Here is a 17,719-nt window from a genome sequence, read left to right on the forward strand (position 1 = left end):
TCTCTAAGCTAACTTATTTAATCACAACACTAAAAGCTTTACACTGTAAATGTATATGGACATTATGAATGAAACACTTAGTCGACAATAAAAAATTGTTGACAAAAAATTGTCATTGAATAGTCGTCTGATTTAATTTAACACAACAAGAGATCTTTTGAAACGCTAATGATGATGCTGGAGAGCAGTACTTCAGCTCGCACTCCAAACTTTCCAAACACATTAAGGTAATGTAGATGGCAGAGTATTATAATACAAAAATGCAAAAGAAGTAAATACAGAAGCAGTGTCATTGTGAAATAAAGCGGAGCCGTACCAGGTGGTCCGCTTGAGCAAAACTTGCCTGTCAGAGCATCTAAAAAGGAAACACTGCGCCTTTATATACTGAATTTAATGCATCCTTTATTAAAGTTCAAACAATAAGGAAACGGGCTGTATAAATAAACCCAAACTAGAAATGGCATTTGCCTGAGTGGTCAGAGCCGCTTATATGAGTCAAAATGTATGAGTCATGTGAAAAACAGCACAAGAGAATTTCACACTTCTCCCGGCTGTTAAAGGGGTCATGACATGAGAAACCAAATTTGCCTTGATCTTTTGGTATATAAGAGGTCTTTGTATCATTAAAACGTCCTGCAAGTTTAATATTTTAAGACGTCCTCCCCATTCTAAACGAATCATTTATTTAATCAAGCTCAAAATACAGCTCGTTCTGGATTCATGGTTAGAAGTGACGTGTCGGTTAGAAGTGACGTAACAGCGTTTGCATATGACCGCCTCCAGCACAAGATAACTACGCTTTAAGCGCAAGACTACGCTCATTTCGTATCGCCGTGCGCCTCACAAGTGTTCAGTCGATGGACAGCGAGCTCTGACAGAGACTACTTGTGCACAGGAAAATTACGATGCCACACAGATGTGCTGTTCCTGGCTGTGGTCAAACAAAACCTCTGAATAAGCTGCCGAAAGATCCAGACGTCAGGGAAAAATGGATGTAGTTTATTTTTTGCGGACGACCCAGTCACGGCAGTGTTAACTTAAGCGTTTGTTCTGTACATTTTAAGGATGACTCTTTTGAGAACAAATCTCAATATGATGCTGGCTTTGCCAGAAAACTGTTGCTCAAAGAAAAGTCCGTGCCGACTATTCTGGGAACAACGACGACGCAAACTGTAAGTAATCTATTTTAAACTTTAAACTACTTTTTAAAGCGCAATTTCATTCATTATGAATAATCACAGTGTTTTTACTTAGTTTACGTGCATATTGTTCTGGCTGGGAGCGTCAATAATTGATACATAGGCACTGACGTTAGCCAATCATAACAGTGGGCGTTAACACTGAAGTCTTAAATGGAAAACGCCCCCAAAACAGACTGTTTGAATCAGAGGATGAGAAACAGGGTGGGAAAAGGTCATAAATCACTAGATTTTAAAAGTTTTTCTTAAAAAAAAATATATTAATACTATAATTGCACCTAAGGGAACATAATAATACAATAAAAAAAACCATGTCATGACCCCTTTAACACTGTCTTGCACAGAGACACTCATCACTGGCACAGACTTGCTGCAACTAAATTTTGTTTATAGTGAATACAAACAAACGCGATATAGTGAATTATAATACGAGTGTCACGGTGTGTATCTTATGGTGAAGAAAAACAGCAATACTGTAACGAATGCAGGAGTGAAGGCAGACGAGGAGGTGCGGATCCAAAAGCAGGTTCTTTATTATAAATCAAAGTGAGGGCAAACAAACAGGAACAAAGAAATATCCACGAGGGGAAAACAACATGAACATGAAAAACATCCACAGGCAGGAGAAACAACCATAACATTCACGTGCGACAACATTCAACGACAGACAAGGACTAAACCAAAAACCAGGATTTAAATACAAAAACATGGGAAAAAGGGGCCAATGAACAAACAGAACACAAACTAGGTGACAAGGTGATTAACAGAAACCAAAGGCAAATTAACAAGGGCAGGTGAAAACAATGAACAGTGAACACGAGGGAAAACAAGACTATGGAGGTACAAGGGTGACAAAAGTGAAAACTAAGGAATAACAAAAGTGACAAAATTACAAACAAAGGGCAACAGTGAGACAAGACAGGGTAACCGTTACATAGCCCCCCCTCAAGGATCGGATACCAGACGATCAACAAAACAAAAAACAGGAAGAACAACTGACAAATGACAGGGGGCACAAAGGGCAGACAGGCAGTCCAGGGGGCAACGAGAGGCAGACCGGCAGTCCGGGGGGCGACGAGGGGCAGGCAGGCAGTCCAGGGAGCAATGAGGGGCAGGCAGGCAGGCCAAGGGGGGCACAAGGGACACGGAGACAGACAAAGGAGGGCGAGAGGGCAGATTAGCAGTCTATGGGGGCTCAGGAGGCGGAGCTGAGGGAGGCTCAGGAGGCGGGGCTGAGGGAGGCTCAGGAGGCGGAGCTGAGGGAGGCTCTGGAGGCTCAGAGGAAGGCTCAGGAGACGGAGCAGAGGAAGGCCTAGGAGGTGGAGCCGAGGATGGCTCAGGAGGTGGAGCCGAGGGCGGTGGCGCCGTAGGCAGTTCTAGAGGCAGAGGCCTGGAAGGCTCCGGGGACGGAGCTGAGGAAGGCTCAGGAGGCGGAGCCGAGGAAGGCTCTGGAGGCGGAGCCGCAGGAGGCTCTGGAGGCGGAGCCGCAGGAGGCTCTGGAGGCGGAGCCGCAGGAGGCTCGGGAAGCTCTGAGGGCGGAGCGTCAAAGGCTCGGGTGGCTCAAGAGGCGGAGCCGTAGGAGGCGCTGGAGGCGGAGCCCTGGAAGGCCCGGGAGGCGGAGTCCTGGAAGGCCCGGGAGGCTTGAGGGGCGGTGCCCTGGAAGGCTCGAGAGGCTTGAGGGGCGGAGCCATGGTAGGCTCGAGAGGCTTGAGGGGCGGAGCCCTGGAAGGCTCGAGAGGCTTGAGGGGCGGAGCCCTGGAAGGCTCGAGAGGCGGGGCCCTGGAAGGCTCGAGAGGCTTGAGGGGCGGAGCCCTGGAAGGCTCGAGAGGCTTGAGGGGCGGAGCCCTGGAAGGCTCGAGAGGCTTGAGGGGGGAGCCCTGGTAGGCTCGAGAGGCGAAGACCTGGAAGGCTCGAGAGGCTTGAGAGGCGGAGCTCTGGGAAGCTCGGAGGGCGGAGCTCTGGAAAGCTCGGGAGGCTTGAGAGACGGAGCCCTGGAAGACTCGAGAGACTTGAGAGGCGGAGCCCTGGAAGACTCGAGAGGCTTGAGAGGCGGAGCCCTGGAAGGCTCGAGAGGCTTGAGAGGTGGAGCTCTGGGAAGCTCGGAGGGTGGAGCTCTGGAAAGCTCGGGAGGCGGAGCTCTGGAAAGCTCAGGAAGCTCGGAAGGCGGGGCTCTGGAAAGCCCAGGAGGCGGAGCTCTGGAAAGCTCAGAAGGCGGAGCTCTGGAAAGCTCGGGAAACTCGGAAGGCGGAGCTCTGGAAAGCTCGGGAAACTCGGAAGGCGGAGCTCTGGAAAGCTCGGAAACTCGGAAGGCGGAGCTCTGGAAAGCTCGGGAAACTCGGAAGGCGAAGCTCTGGAAAGCTCGGGAAACTCGGAAGGCGGAGCTCTGGAAAGCTCGGGAAACTCGGAAGGCGGAGCTCTGGAAAGCTCGGGAGGAGGAGCCCTAGAAGACTCGAGAGACTTGAGAGACTTGGGAGGCGGAGCCCTGGAAGACTCGGGAGGAGGAGCCCTGGAAGGCTCGAGAGGTGCTGGCTCTAGGATGGGCACGACCACTGGCGCTGGCTCTTCGACGGTCGGGGCTACAGGCGCTGGCTCAGGGATGGTCGAGGCTACAGGCGCTGGCTCAGGGACGGTCGAGGCTACAGGCGCTGGCTCATTGACGTTTGAGGCTACAGGCGCTGGCTCATTGACGTTTGAGGCTACAGGCGCTGGCTCATTGACGTTTGAGGCTAACGGCACTGGCTCATTGACGTTTGAGGCTATCGGCACTGGCTCACTGACGTCTGAGGCTACAGGCACTGGCTTGGGGACGGTCGAGGGCTCAGGCTCGCTCACAGTGACATGCGAGGGCTCTAGCTCGCTCACCGTGGCTGACGAGGACTCAGGCTCGCTCACAGTGACATGCGTGGGCTCTAGCTCACTCACCGTGGCTGACGAGGACTCAGGCTCGCTCACAGTGACATGCGTGGGCTTTAGCTCGCTCAACGTGACATGCATGGGCTCTGGCTCGTAGACCGGGGCTGGCGCGGGCCGGGAGGCGGAAGCCCGTCTTCTCTCCCTCCTCCGGGCAGACGAAGTGGACCGTGCAGGCTCGATGACGGCAACAGGCGTGGGGGTTTGCACACTGACCGTAGGGGCTGGCGTGACAGGGAGAGCTAGGGACGACTGGAGAGTCACCGCCGTGGGAGGGGAGGCAGGGTCCTCATCCACAACATCCACAGTAAGTGGCGAGCCGCATACCAGCAGCGTCTCCGCCACAAAATCACAGAGCGTCCAGCTGCGTGTCGCCGGTGGCAACCGCTCCTTCAGTGAGGAGTTCAGGTTACCCCAGAAGAAAACCACCAAGGCCGAGTCCGGGAAGTCGGAGATGTTTGCCAGCTCAAGGAAGTCACGGATGTGGTCCTCCATCGGTCGGTCCTCTTGCTTTAGGCAAAGCAGCTGGTAGTTCGCTTGCTGAACCGCTGGATCCATAGTGTGGTCTGTCGTTCTGTAACGAATGCAGGAGTGAAGGCAGACGAGGAGGTGCGGATCCAAAAGCAGGTTCTTTATTATAAATCAAAGTGAGGGCAAACAAACAGGAACAAAGAAATATCCACGAGGGGAAAACAACATGTACATGAAAAACATCCACAGGCAGGAGAAACAACCATAACATTCACGTGCGACAACATTCAACGACAGACAAGGACTAAACCAAAAACCAGGATATAAATACAAAAACATGGGAAAAAGGGGCCAATGAACAAACAGAACACAAACTAGGTGACAAGGTGATTAACAGAAACCAAAGGCAAATTAACAAGGGCAGGTGAAAACAATGAACAGTGAACACGAGGGAAAACAAGACTATGGAGGTACAAGGGTGACAAAAGTGAAAACTAAGGAATAACAAAAGTGACAAAATTACAAACAAAGGGCAACAGTGAGACAAGACAGGGTAACCGTTACAGATACACAGCTTTATATAGAAGTGTTTTTTTGTGTTAAAGATGGATCGAAATCAAGTGAACAAAAAATGTGAGAGGGTGTGGTCTTAGCCCATTATACAATGCAAAAAGATTTTTTTGGGATTTGTCTTTTTTGGTTTGTTTTCCAATATTGAAATCTAAAATGCCTTACGTACATTTACTTTAGCAGCTATACTGCAGGAAAAAAATTTGTTATTGGAGAATTTTGAATATAATATTTAATTTATTTTTATATTTTTATATATCGAAAATCCTTAAAACAAGATGCATTTACCTGAGAGGCAACATAAGATATTTTATTTAGACTTGCTTCTAGAGCATATATTCAACATAAGAGTATATTTTATTCTTTACTGCACTAGCAGAAGTATGAACAGGTGAAAAAATACATGTATATTTAAGATATATTCTCCTAAAGCAAGTCTAAATATCTTATATGTTGCTTCTCAAGTAAATATATCTTGTTATAAAGATTTTTAGGTAATATTAAATGGAAAACAAGACAAAAACACTTGATAACAACAGGGATTTTTATTGTTTAATTAATGAAAAGATGTCACTGCAAAAAATCAAGTAGTTTTTCTCCTTTAATTCAGTGAATGTCATTTAGAGGTATTTTTAAAAGATGACTTTGTCCTCTTTATTGTTAATAAGCACATTTAATACAACATTTTAAGTCAAGGCACAAGCTGAATAGTCAGTTAAGAGCTAATGATTAATCTTTGCAATAATCGCCCGAATAGTTGAATAAACGTTAGATTAATCGATTATAAATATAATCGTTAGTTGCAGCCCTAATGGACCTATTCAAGTAGGCACATTTAAACGCACCTCCCCCAATCCTCAGTAGCCTACTGTAATGTGAAAGAAATCGCATTCTAATGTAAACTGTAAAGTGAATAAAATAACTAAATCTAAAATTATATCATTATATATTTTAACCTCTTCAACTCTGAAGCATTTTTGGGCTGCCGCTTGCAGTTTTTTACACTCAAATTTAAAAGCTGCCCATTTACTACAAAAAATTGGTTAAAAAAAAAAAAGACTCCAGTTATTTATTAATAATATTGTATTTGTTTACAATCTTATGATGAATAGATATTTTAGATATTGAATCTTTTTTTGTCCTAATTTTGTAAGCATGTAATTCTTGTTCTGTTCACGGCATCTCCCTCCAAAAAGTCTTATTTTATTCCACTTTATTCCCCATTGCGATGATGTATTAAATGTCATCATCCATAGTCGATAACATATATTTCTGATTATTTATTTAATATGCTTGTACTGCTGGACCACACATTTTGTTCAGAACATCTAAAATATAACATTGAATTATTCATACAAGTAAGTTCACAGACAATGTTTTTAGAAAACTGTCTAAGGTCAAATCAGACATTTTTTAGCTATTTGGGGCTTACAGCAGCATTGAGCGGTGCATAAAAGAGACGTTTGTATTTGATGTCTTACAGAAAACATATTTTTCAAATCATATCTTTGTGATTCTCACCCAGCAGCATGGCTATTTTAAGTTGTGACTGGTCTGTTTATCACCAATGAACAGGAAACATGTTTCACTGAGGAAAAACTCAGAAAGTGTAAGGGAGGAACACAAACTTAATTCTGCTACACACGCGTTGAAATGTTACAAGCGTTGAAATGTTGTTTAATACATCATAATCAATGTTAAGAATATTTCAATTAATCTAATTTTGACCTATAATTATCTTTTTTGTCAATGTCACAATTAATGACCGCTAATAAACAGAAGTTCTAAGCACCTACCATCAATGTGTGCAATGCTAATCTGCATAAACTGACAAATTGTTGCTTCATTGTTCAATAATATGAAAACAATTTCTCTGTGAAACCATCTGCTCAAACTGTTAACCAAACTGCTCACACTAGATATATTTCTAACCTGCGGCTGTGGATATCCTGTTATGTCTTAGATGAGATTTTGCAATTTAAGGGTGAGAATAAAAAAGGTCTAGACACAAAGCGTCTACACATGACTTTGAACTGTCATAACTTCAGGATTACAACATCTCTGCTCCAAGAACAATGCGTGGCTTAAGGTAACAAAGGACGCATTAGTCGCATACATGGTACCATACAATACATCATCTACAGTGATAACAGATGATATAAAAACCACAGCAACAAAAATCATATAAAACCAGGTCTAGGTGGCCCAATCGGAGTATTTTTTAATCCTAATTTTGGTACCCTGCTGGATGGACATCAGTGAACGCAAGGTAGTACAAAAACACTACACATGCGAAAGCGAACCTCTCCCTCTAATTTAACTTCAAATGCTCTCGTGTTTCAATGCCTGTTACAGCTGAAAGCACATCTGTCATCGCAAAGATGTCTAGACTATGCACTAGACAGTCAACCGGTCTGCCATTCCCCACTGACGTCAGTGGCAAAGACCTGTGAGAGTTGCTTGAATAGCCCAGTCTACCACTAGAGGACTCAGAAAACACTCGGTTGAATTCTTTCACTGACATGGTCCTTTTAAAGCCATCAAGAGTAAATGGTAGGTGAGTGTAGAACAAATAGTGGTTATTGACACGTTTAACTTTCCCAAGGCTCTTTGGTTTCCACTAATCACATTCTATGAAAAATTCTGAATAAGATCAATTGCAATTGACAGTATGATGAAGTTAAACAAGACTTCTCACACAATTTGTGTCCCAATCCCAATTTTACATTTGAACATTATTATTCTTTTATCATTTATATATATCTATTTATTATTTTTGTCACAATTTCCATGTATTCCATCAATAAATGTCTTGAAATTGCATTTATTTATATATATATATATATATATATATATATATATATATATACACACACACACACACACACACACACACACACACACACACACATACATACGTTTAACGAAATTTGCCATCTTCCACTTGTTTCCAATCAAATGGCCTTTTATCGATAAAAATGGTGGATATTATGAGGTCATGCTTAAAAAATGCATGTATATCGCTAATGGTGTACCTTTTCCTCCCAGATGTACCCAATTTTGTTTTTACACAATTTATTGAAATTAGACAGCTTACTATCATTTTAATCTCACAAATAAATGCAATCAGAAGACAATGAATTGCAGTTGAATAGGAAGAGCTGCCCTTCTGACAGGACTGTAATATTGGTCCTGATGTTGCGCCTATTGCAGGTTGCCACTGGTTCCAACCTGAATGCGAATAGTCATGGCCGGTTCAAGCTGGCAACCTGCAGCAGTAGTGGGGTAAACTTTAGTTTTTAGTATAAGGATCATCCATCAATGTGTATATGTAGTGTGCATAGCTATTAAAGAAAAATGGATGCAGTGTAATATCAGGGTTTACATATATGATACAGTCCTGATATTCAATTGGCTATTTTGAACTATCATGTAATCTAAAGCATTGCCATCACAACTGCATTATGTCCCGCACATTTGTCCAGCAACTTTTACAGACCAACTGAACTTGATTGTCATCTTAAATTGATTTTAGCGTCATAATGCAATTTACATTTTCTGAAGATGCTCAGCAAATGTGATCAGAGGTAAATAGTGTTAGATTTAAAATATTTAAATGTTTTAAAGCATTGTATAAATAGTTCTGATAATTTATATTCTTGAATAGTGTAGAACATGTCATTCAGCTGACTTTTTTTCATCTACAGGCCTAACAATATTCTTTTTTCATTTGGTAAATTAGTTTTTTAATTTACTGCTTTTTTTGTTTGGTAATTTATTTAATTTAATACAGGGAATTTTGCTGGCATTTTTTCAAAAGTAAACTAAACAATAATTTTATAGAATCGGGTTATATTAGTGTTTAATATAAACATTTCTCCTAGTTTTGAGTATTTATTTAAAACATCTTTGTGAACAAAAATTCTATGATTTTTGTATTGTGGGCTTATTCAATGACTGACATCTATTATTTTGAATAGTGTGGAAAAGGAACTTAATAAAAATAAAACGGATGACTACCATGATTAAATTAAATCGCAAAAAGTGGCCATTCATTTGTTCTCTGTGCACTTGTCGATGCAAAGTTCATGATACGAGATATTTGTGTTGGCACTTCTGGAAGTGTCATAAGGGCATAATGTGTTTGCAGCATCGAACCTGTGCAGGTATGCAGTTAAGACCAATCCACAACAGTAATGCATACAATAAATTGTCTTTCAAGGATATATACCTTGTCATCATGATTAACACAGGCTAACGATTGGGGTCAATTCTGTCATGACACTATATTTTTGTATTAATGTCAATTTTCTCGAAAAAAAAATAAAAGTGTTTCCAAACCAGTTTTTCGTGACATTTGAAGTATCTACAGAGCATATGCGCTAGACAAAAATGGAAAAATATTATGTCGACACAGCTATATTTTGCGTTTCCATCAGCTATAGAGTTAAAATTTTGATGCACTACACCTTTTGTCGCAAAAAAACTGGTTCTGAATCAGGAACACAAGCAGGTGTTTGGTGGAGTGATGAAATTATTAAACGAAATCTCCAAGGTTTTGCTTCATGAAAAACAAGGGCTTGTGGGTTTAATCATTTAATCATCAAGCATTAAAATAACGTATGAAAGTGAAATATTTTACTACTGCATATATCGTAATTTTATTTAAAAAATATATAATGTAAAATATATTTGATATGTTTAAAAAATATTAAAGTATTTACAAGTATTTTTATATGTAAAACTTAATTTTTCATGTCATTCATAAGGTTTTATGAAAGGGGGGTCCTCATGGTGGCATTGGGACTCGCCTCAATCCGGGTGGCGGAGGACGAATGTCAGTTGCCTCCGTGTCTGAGACCATAAATGCGGGCATCTTATCACGTGGCTTGTTGAGCGCGTTACCACGGAGACTTAGCACATGTTGAGGCTCACGCTATTCTCCACGGCATCCACGGACAACCCACCACATACCCCACCAGGAGTGAGAATCACATTATTGTGACCACAAGGAGGTTAACCCAACATGACTCTACCCACCCTAGCAACCGGGCCAATTGGTTGCTTAGGAAGCCTGACTGGAGTCACTCAGCACGCCCTGGATTTGAACATGCGACTCCAGGTGTGGTAGTCAGCATCTTAACTTGCTGAGCAACTCAGGCACCGTAAAAATGACTGCTTAAGGAGTATGAAGCACACATGCGGAAAAAGAAAACACCTTAAGAAATATGACAATTAATCATGAAAAACCCAGACAATTAATTGCCATAGCCCTAAAACAGACAATTAACCGTCATAATCGCAATTATTTGTTTGACAATTAATCATCAGCCAAATTTCATAAAAATGACAGCCAAGAATCAGACTTAATGACCATAAATCTAAATTAACTGCATCACACACAAATACATACATGACACTTAAACCAATAAAAGCTGTTTGGGGTTGACATACAGTAGCCTAGATTGCATAAATAAACAAATAGCAAAGCTGAGAAGTCTCCACTTAAGTGCATGGTAGAAACATCCCAAAAGCATCTTTGTCAACAGTCTTGTCTTCAAAACACTGAACACACAACATACCTGTCAGTGAATGTGGACCGTGAGTCGCTCATTTGGCTTCTGTTTTTAGCTTTTATTCGTCCAGTTTTCGATAGTCATTTTCAGATGCTTGAGAAGCAACATCACTTTCTGCATCCGTCTTCAGTTGTGTAGATGTGTAGGGTTACTAATCACAAAAGACACGAAGTTATTAAAATCTGCATCCAGTTATTCCCAACAGCAATTAAATCCCAATGTTTCCAGCCAGACGTTAAAAAAAAGAGGCAGTTCTTTTTAAACGTGTCCAAAATTTCATTAGAGATTATACGACATGAAAGCATTTGATATTTGAGCCACTATTGCTCACGAGAGGTGGCGAGGACAAAGTCAAATCAGCACAGAGACTGCATTCATCATATTTTCCAGCACGAGCTAGCAAAAAAATCCAGTTTTCGTCCCATAATCATAATCCTCTCTGATGCCAATTTATCGTAACTACATATCTTGAAGTAACCTAAAAAAAACCATTTGGTTCGTACAGCACTTGTGCTGTTTACAATAAACAAACAGCTACTATCAGTCACTAACAATACACACTACCTATCCTACTCTTCGCAAACCATGCATATACATCGATATGAATCACAAAATTATCATGTTGGGTCAAACTAGACAACTTTCCCAATGTTTTCGTATATTTTGTCGTATATTGTAGTTTAACCAATATAACTCTCTCAATGTGTTCGTATCTTTTCCGTTCTCGTGCAGCTGCAAATTTACCGTCATATCCAGCGGCAGCTCCCAGATGATGCCGAACACTTCCGACAACAACTCCCTCGAAGTTACACTCCTTTGGAAATCAAACTTCAAAATATGGGCAATGTGACTTCCCCAATGCTGAAGGTGTGCGTGTATGTCCACGGCCAACACAGCAGCAGTGTGAGGGTCGTGCCGCAGTCCGGACTAGGGCAAGGCCTTTTGCTATGCTAAAGCTAACTGCTGCCTCGTCCACTCAAAAGATGAGACGCGATATTTTAGCAACCATAATAAACAACAGCGTGCATCCACGCCAATCACATAGTAATCCAGGCAGGGGGATTCTTGCACTCATACACGTGTCAGCCTAACGATAGTTCCCATGGAGCCGCAACAAAATCAGTTTTATCGTCAAAATAAACTTAAACACGCAATAAAGTTCGCGTAGGTCATCCGAAAGCACTTTCGCAGACAGAAAAAGACGACTTCCTATGAAAGCGACAGTCCACGTACGTTAATAACCCAGTGTGGCGGTTGTAGGTTCCGGATCATCAAACTGAGTGAGGAAAGTTGAGAAGTGCCGGATCGCTGCCGTGTCTCCAGCACTGGGACTGTGGCTCAAACCCTACTGAGCTGCCTACCTAGACTGCATTGAACTCACACGTGCACACTCAACTGGGGTGACTCGAGCTTAACAGGTAGGCATCTCACTAGGATTAGAGGCACTGCCCATGTTTCAGCGATAGTGATGATTCAAAGTTTTTTCAAAGATTCACTCAAACTTTTAAAGGACAGAGGACACAGAATAGAGCAGTATTTCCTGAATGGGGTATAACATAGCAGTTTTCGGATGGAACTGTGTGTAGTTTATATTTTGTTCATTATGTCTTATATTGAGATTTTATATATTTATGACTGTCAAAAACATTGTGCAACCATAGTAATTCGGACAATACATACATTTAGTATTGTCACTTTCGAGATAATGTAATGTGTATATATATATATATATATATATATATATATATATATATATATATATATATATATATATATATATATACACACACACACTGGCGGCCAAAAGTTTGGAATAATGTACAGAAAAAAAGTACCAATTATTTGAAATAAATTGGTACTTTTATTAACCAAAGTGGCATTCAACTTATCACTATTTATAGTCAGGACATTAATAACGTGAAAAATTACTATTACAATTTAAAAGACATCTTCAGAACTTCTCAAACTTCTGCAGAGTTCTCATCAGAAAATCCTCCATGTGCAGCAATGACAGTTTTGTAGACCCTTGACATTCTAGCTGTCAGTATGTCCAGATATTCAGGTGACATTTAACCCCACACTTCCTGTAACACTTGCCATAGATGTGTCTGTCTTGTCGGCAACTTCTCACGCACCTTACAGTCTATCTGATCCCATAAAACGAATCGGTTACCTTACGTAACCTCGGTTCTCTCTAGAAGAGGGAACGAGTATTGCGTAAGCTAGCTTACGCTACGGGAAAGATTCATCTTTTCTGAGATATTGAAGCCAAAAAATTATCCTTAATTTTGTATCCATTGTCAACGCAGTGCAGCAACTGCATACCTTGAGCGGGCTAGCTAGCGAGCTCATAGGTTGCTCTGCGGCAACTGCTGCAGCCTATAGACGAACTTGAGTGAACTTGCGTCCAATGACAGCGCCAGCGCGTCACTGCATCAAAGCCCGCCAAAATGGGCGTGGCTAGAGTTCATATAAGCGTAAGTTCAGTAGGCTGGAACCCTGGTTTTCATTGAATGAAGCGAAAATCGCTCGTGGCGCGAGCACGGCCGGCTACGCAATACTCGTTCCCTCTTCTAGAGAGAACCAAGGTTACGTAAGGTAACCGATTCGTTCTCTTATGAGAGGTTCTCTCGTATTGCGTATGCTAGCTTACGCTATGGGAACCCATTGTCAATGCCGTGCGCGCCAAGCATCCACTGCATGAGCCCCGGGGGTGAGGGGACCCGGGGGAGCCCTTGTGAGTGGTTAAATAATATTTGGCCAGCAAGAGTGCGGGCCAGTGTGTGTGTAATACATAAGCACATAGTGGGAAGGAAAAGACAGAGCGGCGGTGCCGGTCTGTGTGGAATGTGTCCCATCAGTGCAGCTCACCAGGGGAGCTGTAGCGTATTAAACTGCTAGTAGTTTCGCCTGCAGGGCGGGCACTTCCAGATTGTAAAATCTGACAAAGGTGGCGGGGGAAGCCCAGCCCGCTGCCACACATATGTCGTGAATGGAAATCCCGCTGGACCATGCCCACGAGGAGGCCATGCCTCTAGTGGAGTGAGCCCTAATGCCTAACGGGCATGGTAGGTCCTTTGACGCGTAAGCGGCAGCAATAGCGTCCACTATCCATCTAGACAGTGTCTGTTTCGAGGCGGCGAAACCCTTGGTGCGCCCTCGAACTAAACGAAAAGCTGCTAAGAGCGCCTGAAAGAGGCGGAGCGCGCAGTATACAATCTCAGTGCTCTGAGTGGGCAAAGGAGATTGGCGTCGCGTTCAGCTATCGGATGCTGGCAGCGCCGATAGGGAAATGATTTGTGCTCTGAAAGGAGTACCGATCACCTTGGGGACATAGCCGTGTCTAGGCTTTAAAATGACCTTGGAGTCACTTGGTCCAAACTCAAGACACGCAGCGCTGACAGACAGCGCGTGAAGGTCTCCCACACGCTTAACTGATGACAGGGCAGTCAGAAAACGGTTTTGAGTGAAAGGTATTTCAAATCCACGGATTGAAGCGGTTCGAAAGGGGGCTTTCATAGCTTCGAGAACTACGGAAAGATCCCAGATAGGAACCGATGGGGGCACGGGAGTTCATCCTTCTAGCTCCCCTGAGGAAGCGGATGACCAGCTCATTTTTTCCCAGTGACTGGCCGTTCAGGGGTTCAGCGTAACGCCGCGATGGCCGCCACGCACACTTTGAGCGTGGATGGGGATCTGCCCTTATCCAGCAGCTCTTGTAAAAACACGAGCAGCGACGACACCCCACATGTCCGTGGGTCCAGGTCTCTGTCGGTGCACCATTTTGAAAACACAGACCATTTGGACGCATAGAGTCTTCTCGTGGAAAGGGCTCTAGCGTGTATGATAGTGTTTATTACTCCTTCTGGCAAAGCGACGGGTAGTCGTTGATCACCCACGCGTGCAGCGCCCAGCGCTCTGGGTGGGGATGCCAGATCGTGCCGCGAGCTTGAGAGAGGAGATCTGCTCTCACTGGAATGGGCCACGGGCTGTCAGTGACAGCCGCGTAAGCTCCGGGAACCATGTCTGATTCTCCCAGCGCGGGCTATGAGGAGCACCGAGTGACGCTGCTTCCTGATCCTCTGCATTACCTGTGGCAATAGCGAGACGGGAGGGAAGGCGTAAAGCGGGTGGTTGGGCCAGTCCTGGGCCAGCTGCCCTCGCTCGAGAAAAATACTGGGCAGTGAGAATTCTCTTCTGACGCAAAGAGGTCTATCTCTGCTCTGCCGAATATACTCCATAACTTCTGGACTGTTTGAGCGTGCAGGGACCATTCCCCTGGGGAAATATTGTCTCTGGACAGTCTGTCTGGGCCGTCGTTCAGGTGGCCTGGCACGCGCGTCGCCCTCAGCGAGCGCAGGTGGCACTGGGACCAACTCAGTATGCGTTTTGTCAGATGGAAGAGGTTCCTGGATCTGACACCGCCCTGACGGTTTAGATAGGATACCACAGATCTGTTGTCCGAACGGACCAGGACGTGGTGACCCTGAATGACCGGGAGGAAGCGCACGAGCGCGCACTCGACCGCTATCATTTCCAGACAATTTATGTGAAGGAGCTTTTGATACCATTCGGCCACTGCCCAGGGCTGCAGAGCTGAGATACAGGTCTGAGTCACTCTGATCGTCTGGCGCCCGTGGCCCAAGCCCGGCGAGACGCGCGGGTGTTTAGCCAATGCTGAAGCGGGCGATGCACAGTAAGCCCAGCTGAAGTACTGCTGCGGCTGAAGCCATGTAACCTAGCATTCTCTGAAATTTTTTCAGAGGCGTGAGGCTGTTCATCTGAAAGGACGCGGCTAGTCGCTGAACACGGCGCGACGCTGTGTAGATAAGCGAGCCGTCATCGCCATGGAGTCTAGTTCTATTCCAAGGAAGGAAATTGCCTGACTGGGCTGTAGTGAGCTCTTGGTCCAATTGACTGCAAGGCCCAAACTGTTCAGATGACTGAGGAGAACTGTCCTGTGAGACAGAAGCTCCGTATGTGACTGTGCCAAAATCAGCCAATCGTCCAAATAGTTCAGAATTCGCAAGCCCTGACTCCGCAGGGGTGCGAGCGCCACATCCATGCACTTCGTGAAAGTACGGGTGCTAAAGACAGGCCGAACGGAAGGACGGTGTATTGATAAACCTGGCCGTCGAGGCTAATCTCAAGAATGGCCTGTGACGGGATTTATCTGAATCTGAAAGTAGGCATCTTTCAGATCGAGAGAAATAAACCAGTCCCCCTGGTGCACATGCGCGAGGAGTTTCCTGATTGTAAGCATTTTGAACGGTCTTTTTGCGAGCACCTTGTTCAAAACCCTGAGATCTAATATTGGTCTGAGGCCGCCGTCTTTCTTGGGGACAAGAAAATAACGGCTGTAAAACCCCGACTCGCTCAGAGAAGGTGGCACTCTCTCTATGGCCCTTTTGCACAGAAGGTTTGCTATTTCTGAACGAAGCATGCAGGCTGCTTCCGTGTTCACAGTAGTTTCGAGCCGCGCTCTGATGCGGGGAGGGCGGCGATCGAACTGTAGCAAATAGCCCTGTTTTATTGTGCTTAACACCCATTTGGAAAATCCCTGGGATAGCTTTCCACGCTTTGAAGCGTAACGCTAGAGGGTGAATGGCCAAGTCGCCCTGATTGCCGCACACAGCAAGCTGAACAGAATGTGTGAGCGCGCTTACTGTGCTTATGCATGTCTGCTCGCAGACAGCAGGGACAGGCTGTTCTGTGAGTGACTTCCCGATTGAGGTGAATGGGGAAAGAGTCACATCTGTGAAGTGATTCGCGAGCATAGTCACGGCATGGGACTTACATACAGAGAGGTGTTTGCTGGCCGTGTGACAGAGCGGGCAGAGAAGGGGCGCGCGCACGGATTCGTGGGCGCGTTTATTGACTCTAACACTCGAGCTGGCTGTGCCTGCTTTATGTGAGTGGGCTCTGATAGGGACACAGGAAGTGTAATGCTTGTGTGTAGGGGTGAACACTGGATTGTGGGCACATTTTCTACACATAAGGCATGTTTGCTTTTCACAAAATTTCTTTTGTTCGCCGTGAAAACGGCATTTGAGTGCAGGCAAGCGGGCAGTATCACCGGCTTGTTGGCTGCTGAATCCACCACTGCAGTAGCCTGAGAGAAGGGGACTGACAGGGGGCAAAGCTTTGACGGTGGTCCGGCCGCGGCGGGACTGAGCCGTCGTTTCCTTAACAAAGCTAGGAGGACTTCGGTTGCTCAGGTTTCAGCGCAATCTTAGGCTGAGGCCCGCAGGGGGGCGGCGGTCTGCGGCGGCTGTCTGAGCGCGTTCTAGGGCGGCCGCCCTGTCGACGCTGAGAAGTCTGGCTTTGCTGAGCTCTGAAGAAAGCAGCCGTCGAGTCTGTTGGGAGCCTGCTCAGAGGGCGGTGACCACTCGAGCCCGAGGCGGTCGACGGCCTGTGTGAGGAGGCGCGTTATTTCTTCCTCGACTCCGGCGCGGGTCCTGCTGGATTCCTGGGCCGAGGAGGAGGCTTGGGAGCCTGACCACTCCTCGCTGTCCGAAGCCATGATGGAACAGCAGCCCTTATCCTCCGCCTCGTCATCCGAGATGGCAACAGTGCGGCCGCTCGGCGGCAACTGCGCGTCCCGGGAGGGCGGGGAGGGTGAAAGCGAGGCTCGAGGGAGAGGCTCCGGCGAGGTAGTCGCTTCTAACACCGGTTCCGGCAGCCTTTGGGAGCGGCGCTTCTTTCTGCGCGGCGAACGAAGGCGGCGCGGTGGCTTCGGTTTTGAGTGCTTCGAGTCGAGCCCGCAGGGTCGACATTGGAAGCTCCTCGCAGAGGTCGCATCCGCCGTCAGTAAGGGCGAGCTCTGCATGTTCCAATCCCAGGCAGAGAGCGCAGATGAGGTGGCGGTCTCCGGCGCTGAGAGGGGCGCGGCATGAGGCGCAGGTGGTGCGAGGCATCTTAAAAAAGATGCTCGTTGCTCTTTTTGTGAAGTTCGCTGAGGAACTTGCTTGCTCTAAAAAGGATACGTCGCCG

The 17,719-nt window shown here is 45.4% G+C and overlaps 1 protein-coding gene across 1 annotated transcript in view; it reads right to left on the bottom strand.

Moving 5' to 3' along the window:
- Positions 1-12,033, bottom strand: part of LOC127629734 (rho guanine nucleotide exchange factor 12-like) — a 103,655-nt gene extending 91,622 nt beyond the window's left edge. The window contains exons 1-2 of the mRNA XM_052106947.1: positions 11,471-12,033; positions 10,733-10,877 (exon numbers count right to left, since the gene is read on the bottom strand). Of these exons, the coding sequence (XP_051962907.1) occupies positions 10,733-10,764 (32 nt within the window). The 5' untranslated portion in view covers positions 10,765-10,877; positions 11,471-12,033. The remainder of the gene's footprint in view (positions 1-10,732; positions 10,878-11,470) is intronic.
- Positions 12,034-17,719: the final 5,686 nt, after the last annotated feature.

Source organism: Xyrauchen texanus, chromosome 36 (genome assembly GCF_025860055.1).
Source record: "Xyrauchen texanus isolate HMW12.3.18 chromosome 36, RBS_HiC_50CHRs, whole genome shotgun sequence".
Lineage (NCBI taxonomy): Eukaryota > Metazoa > Chordata > Actinopteri > Cypriniformes > Catostomidae > Xyrauchen > Xyrauchen texanus.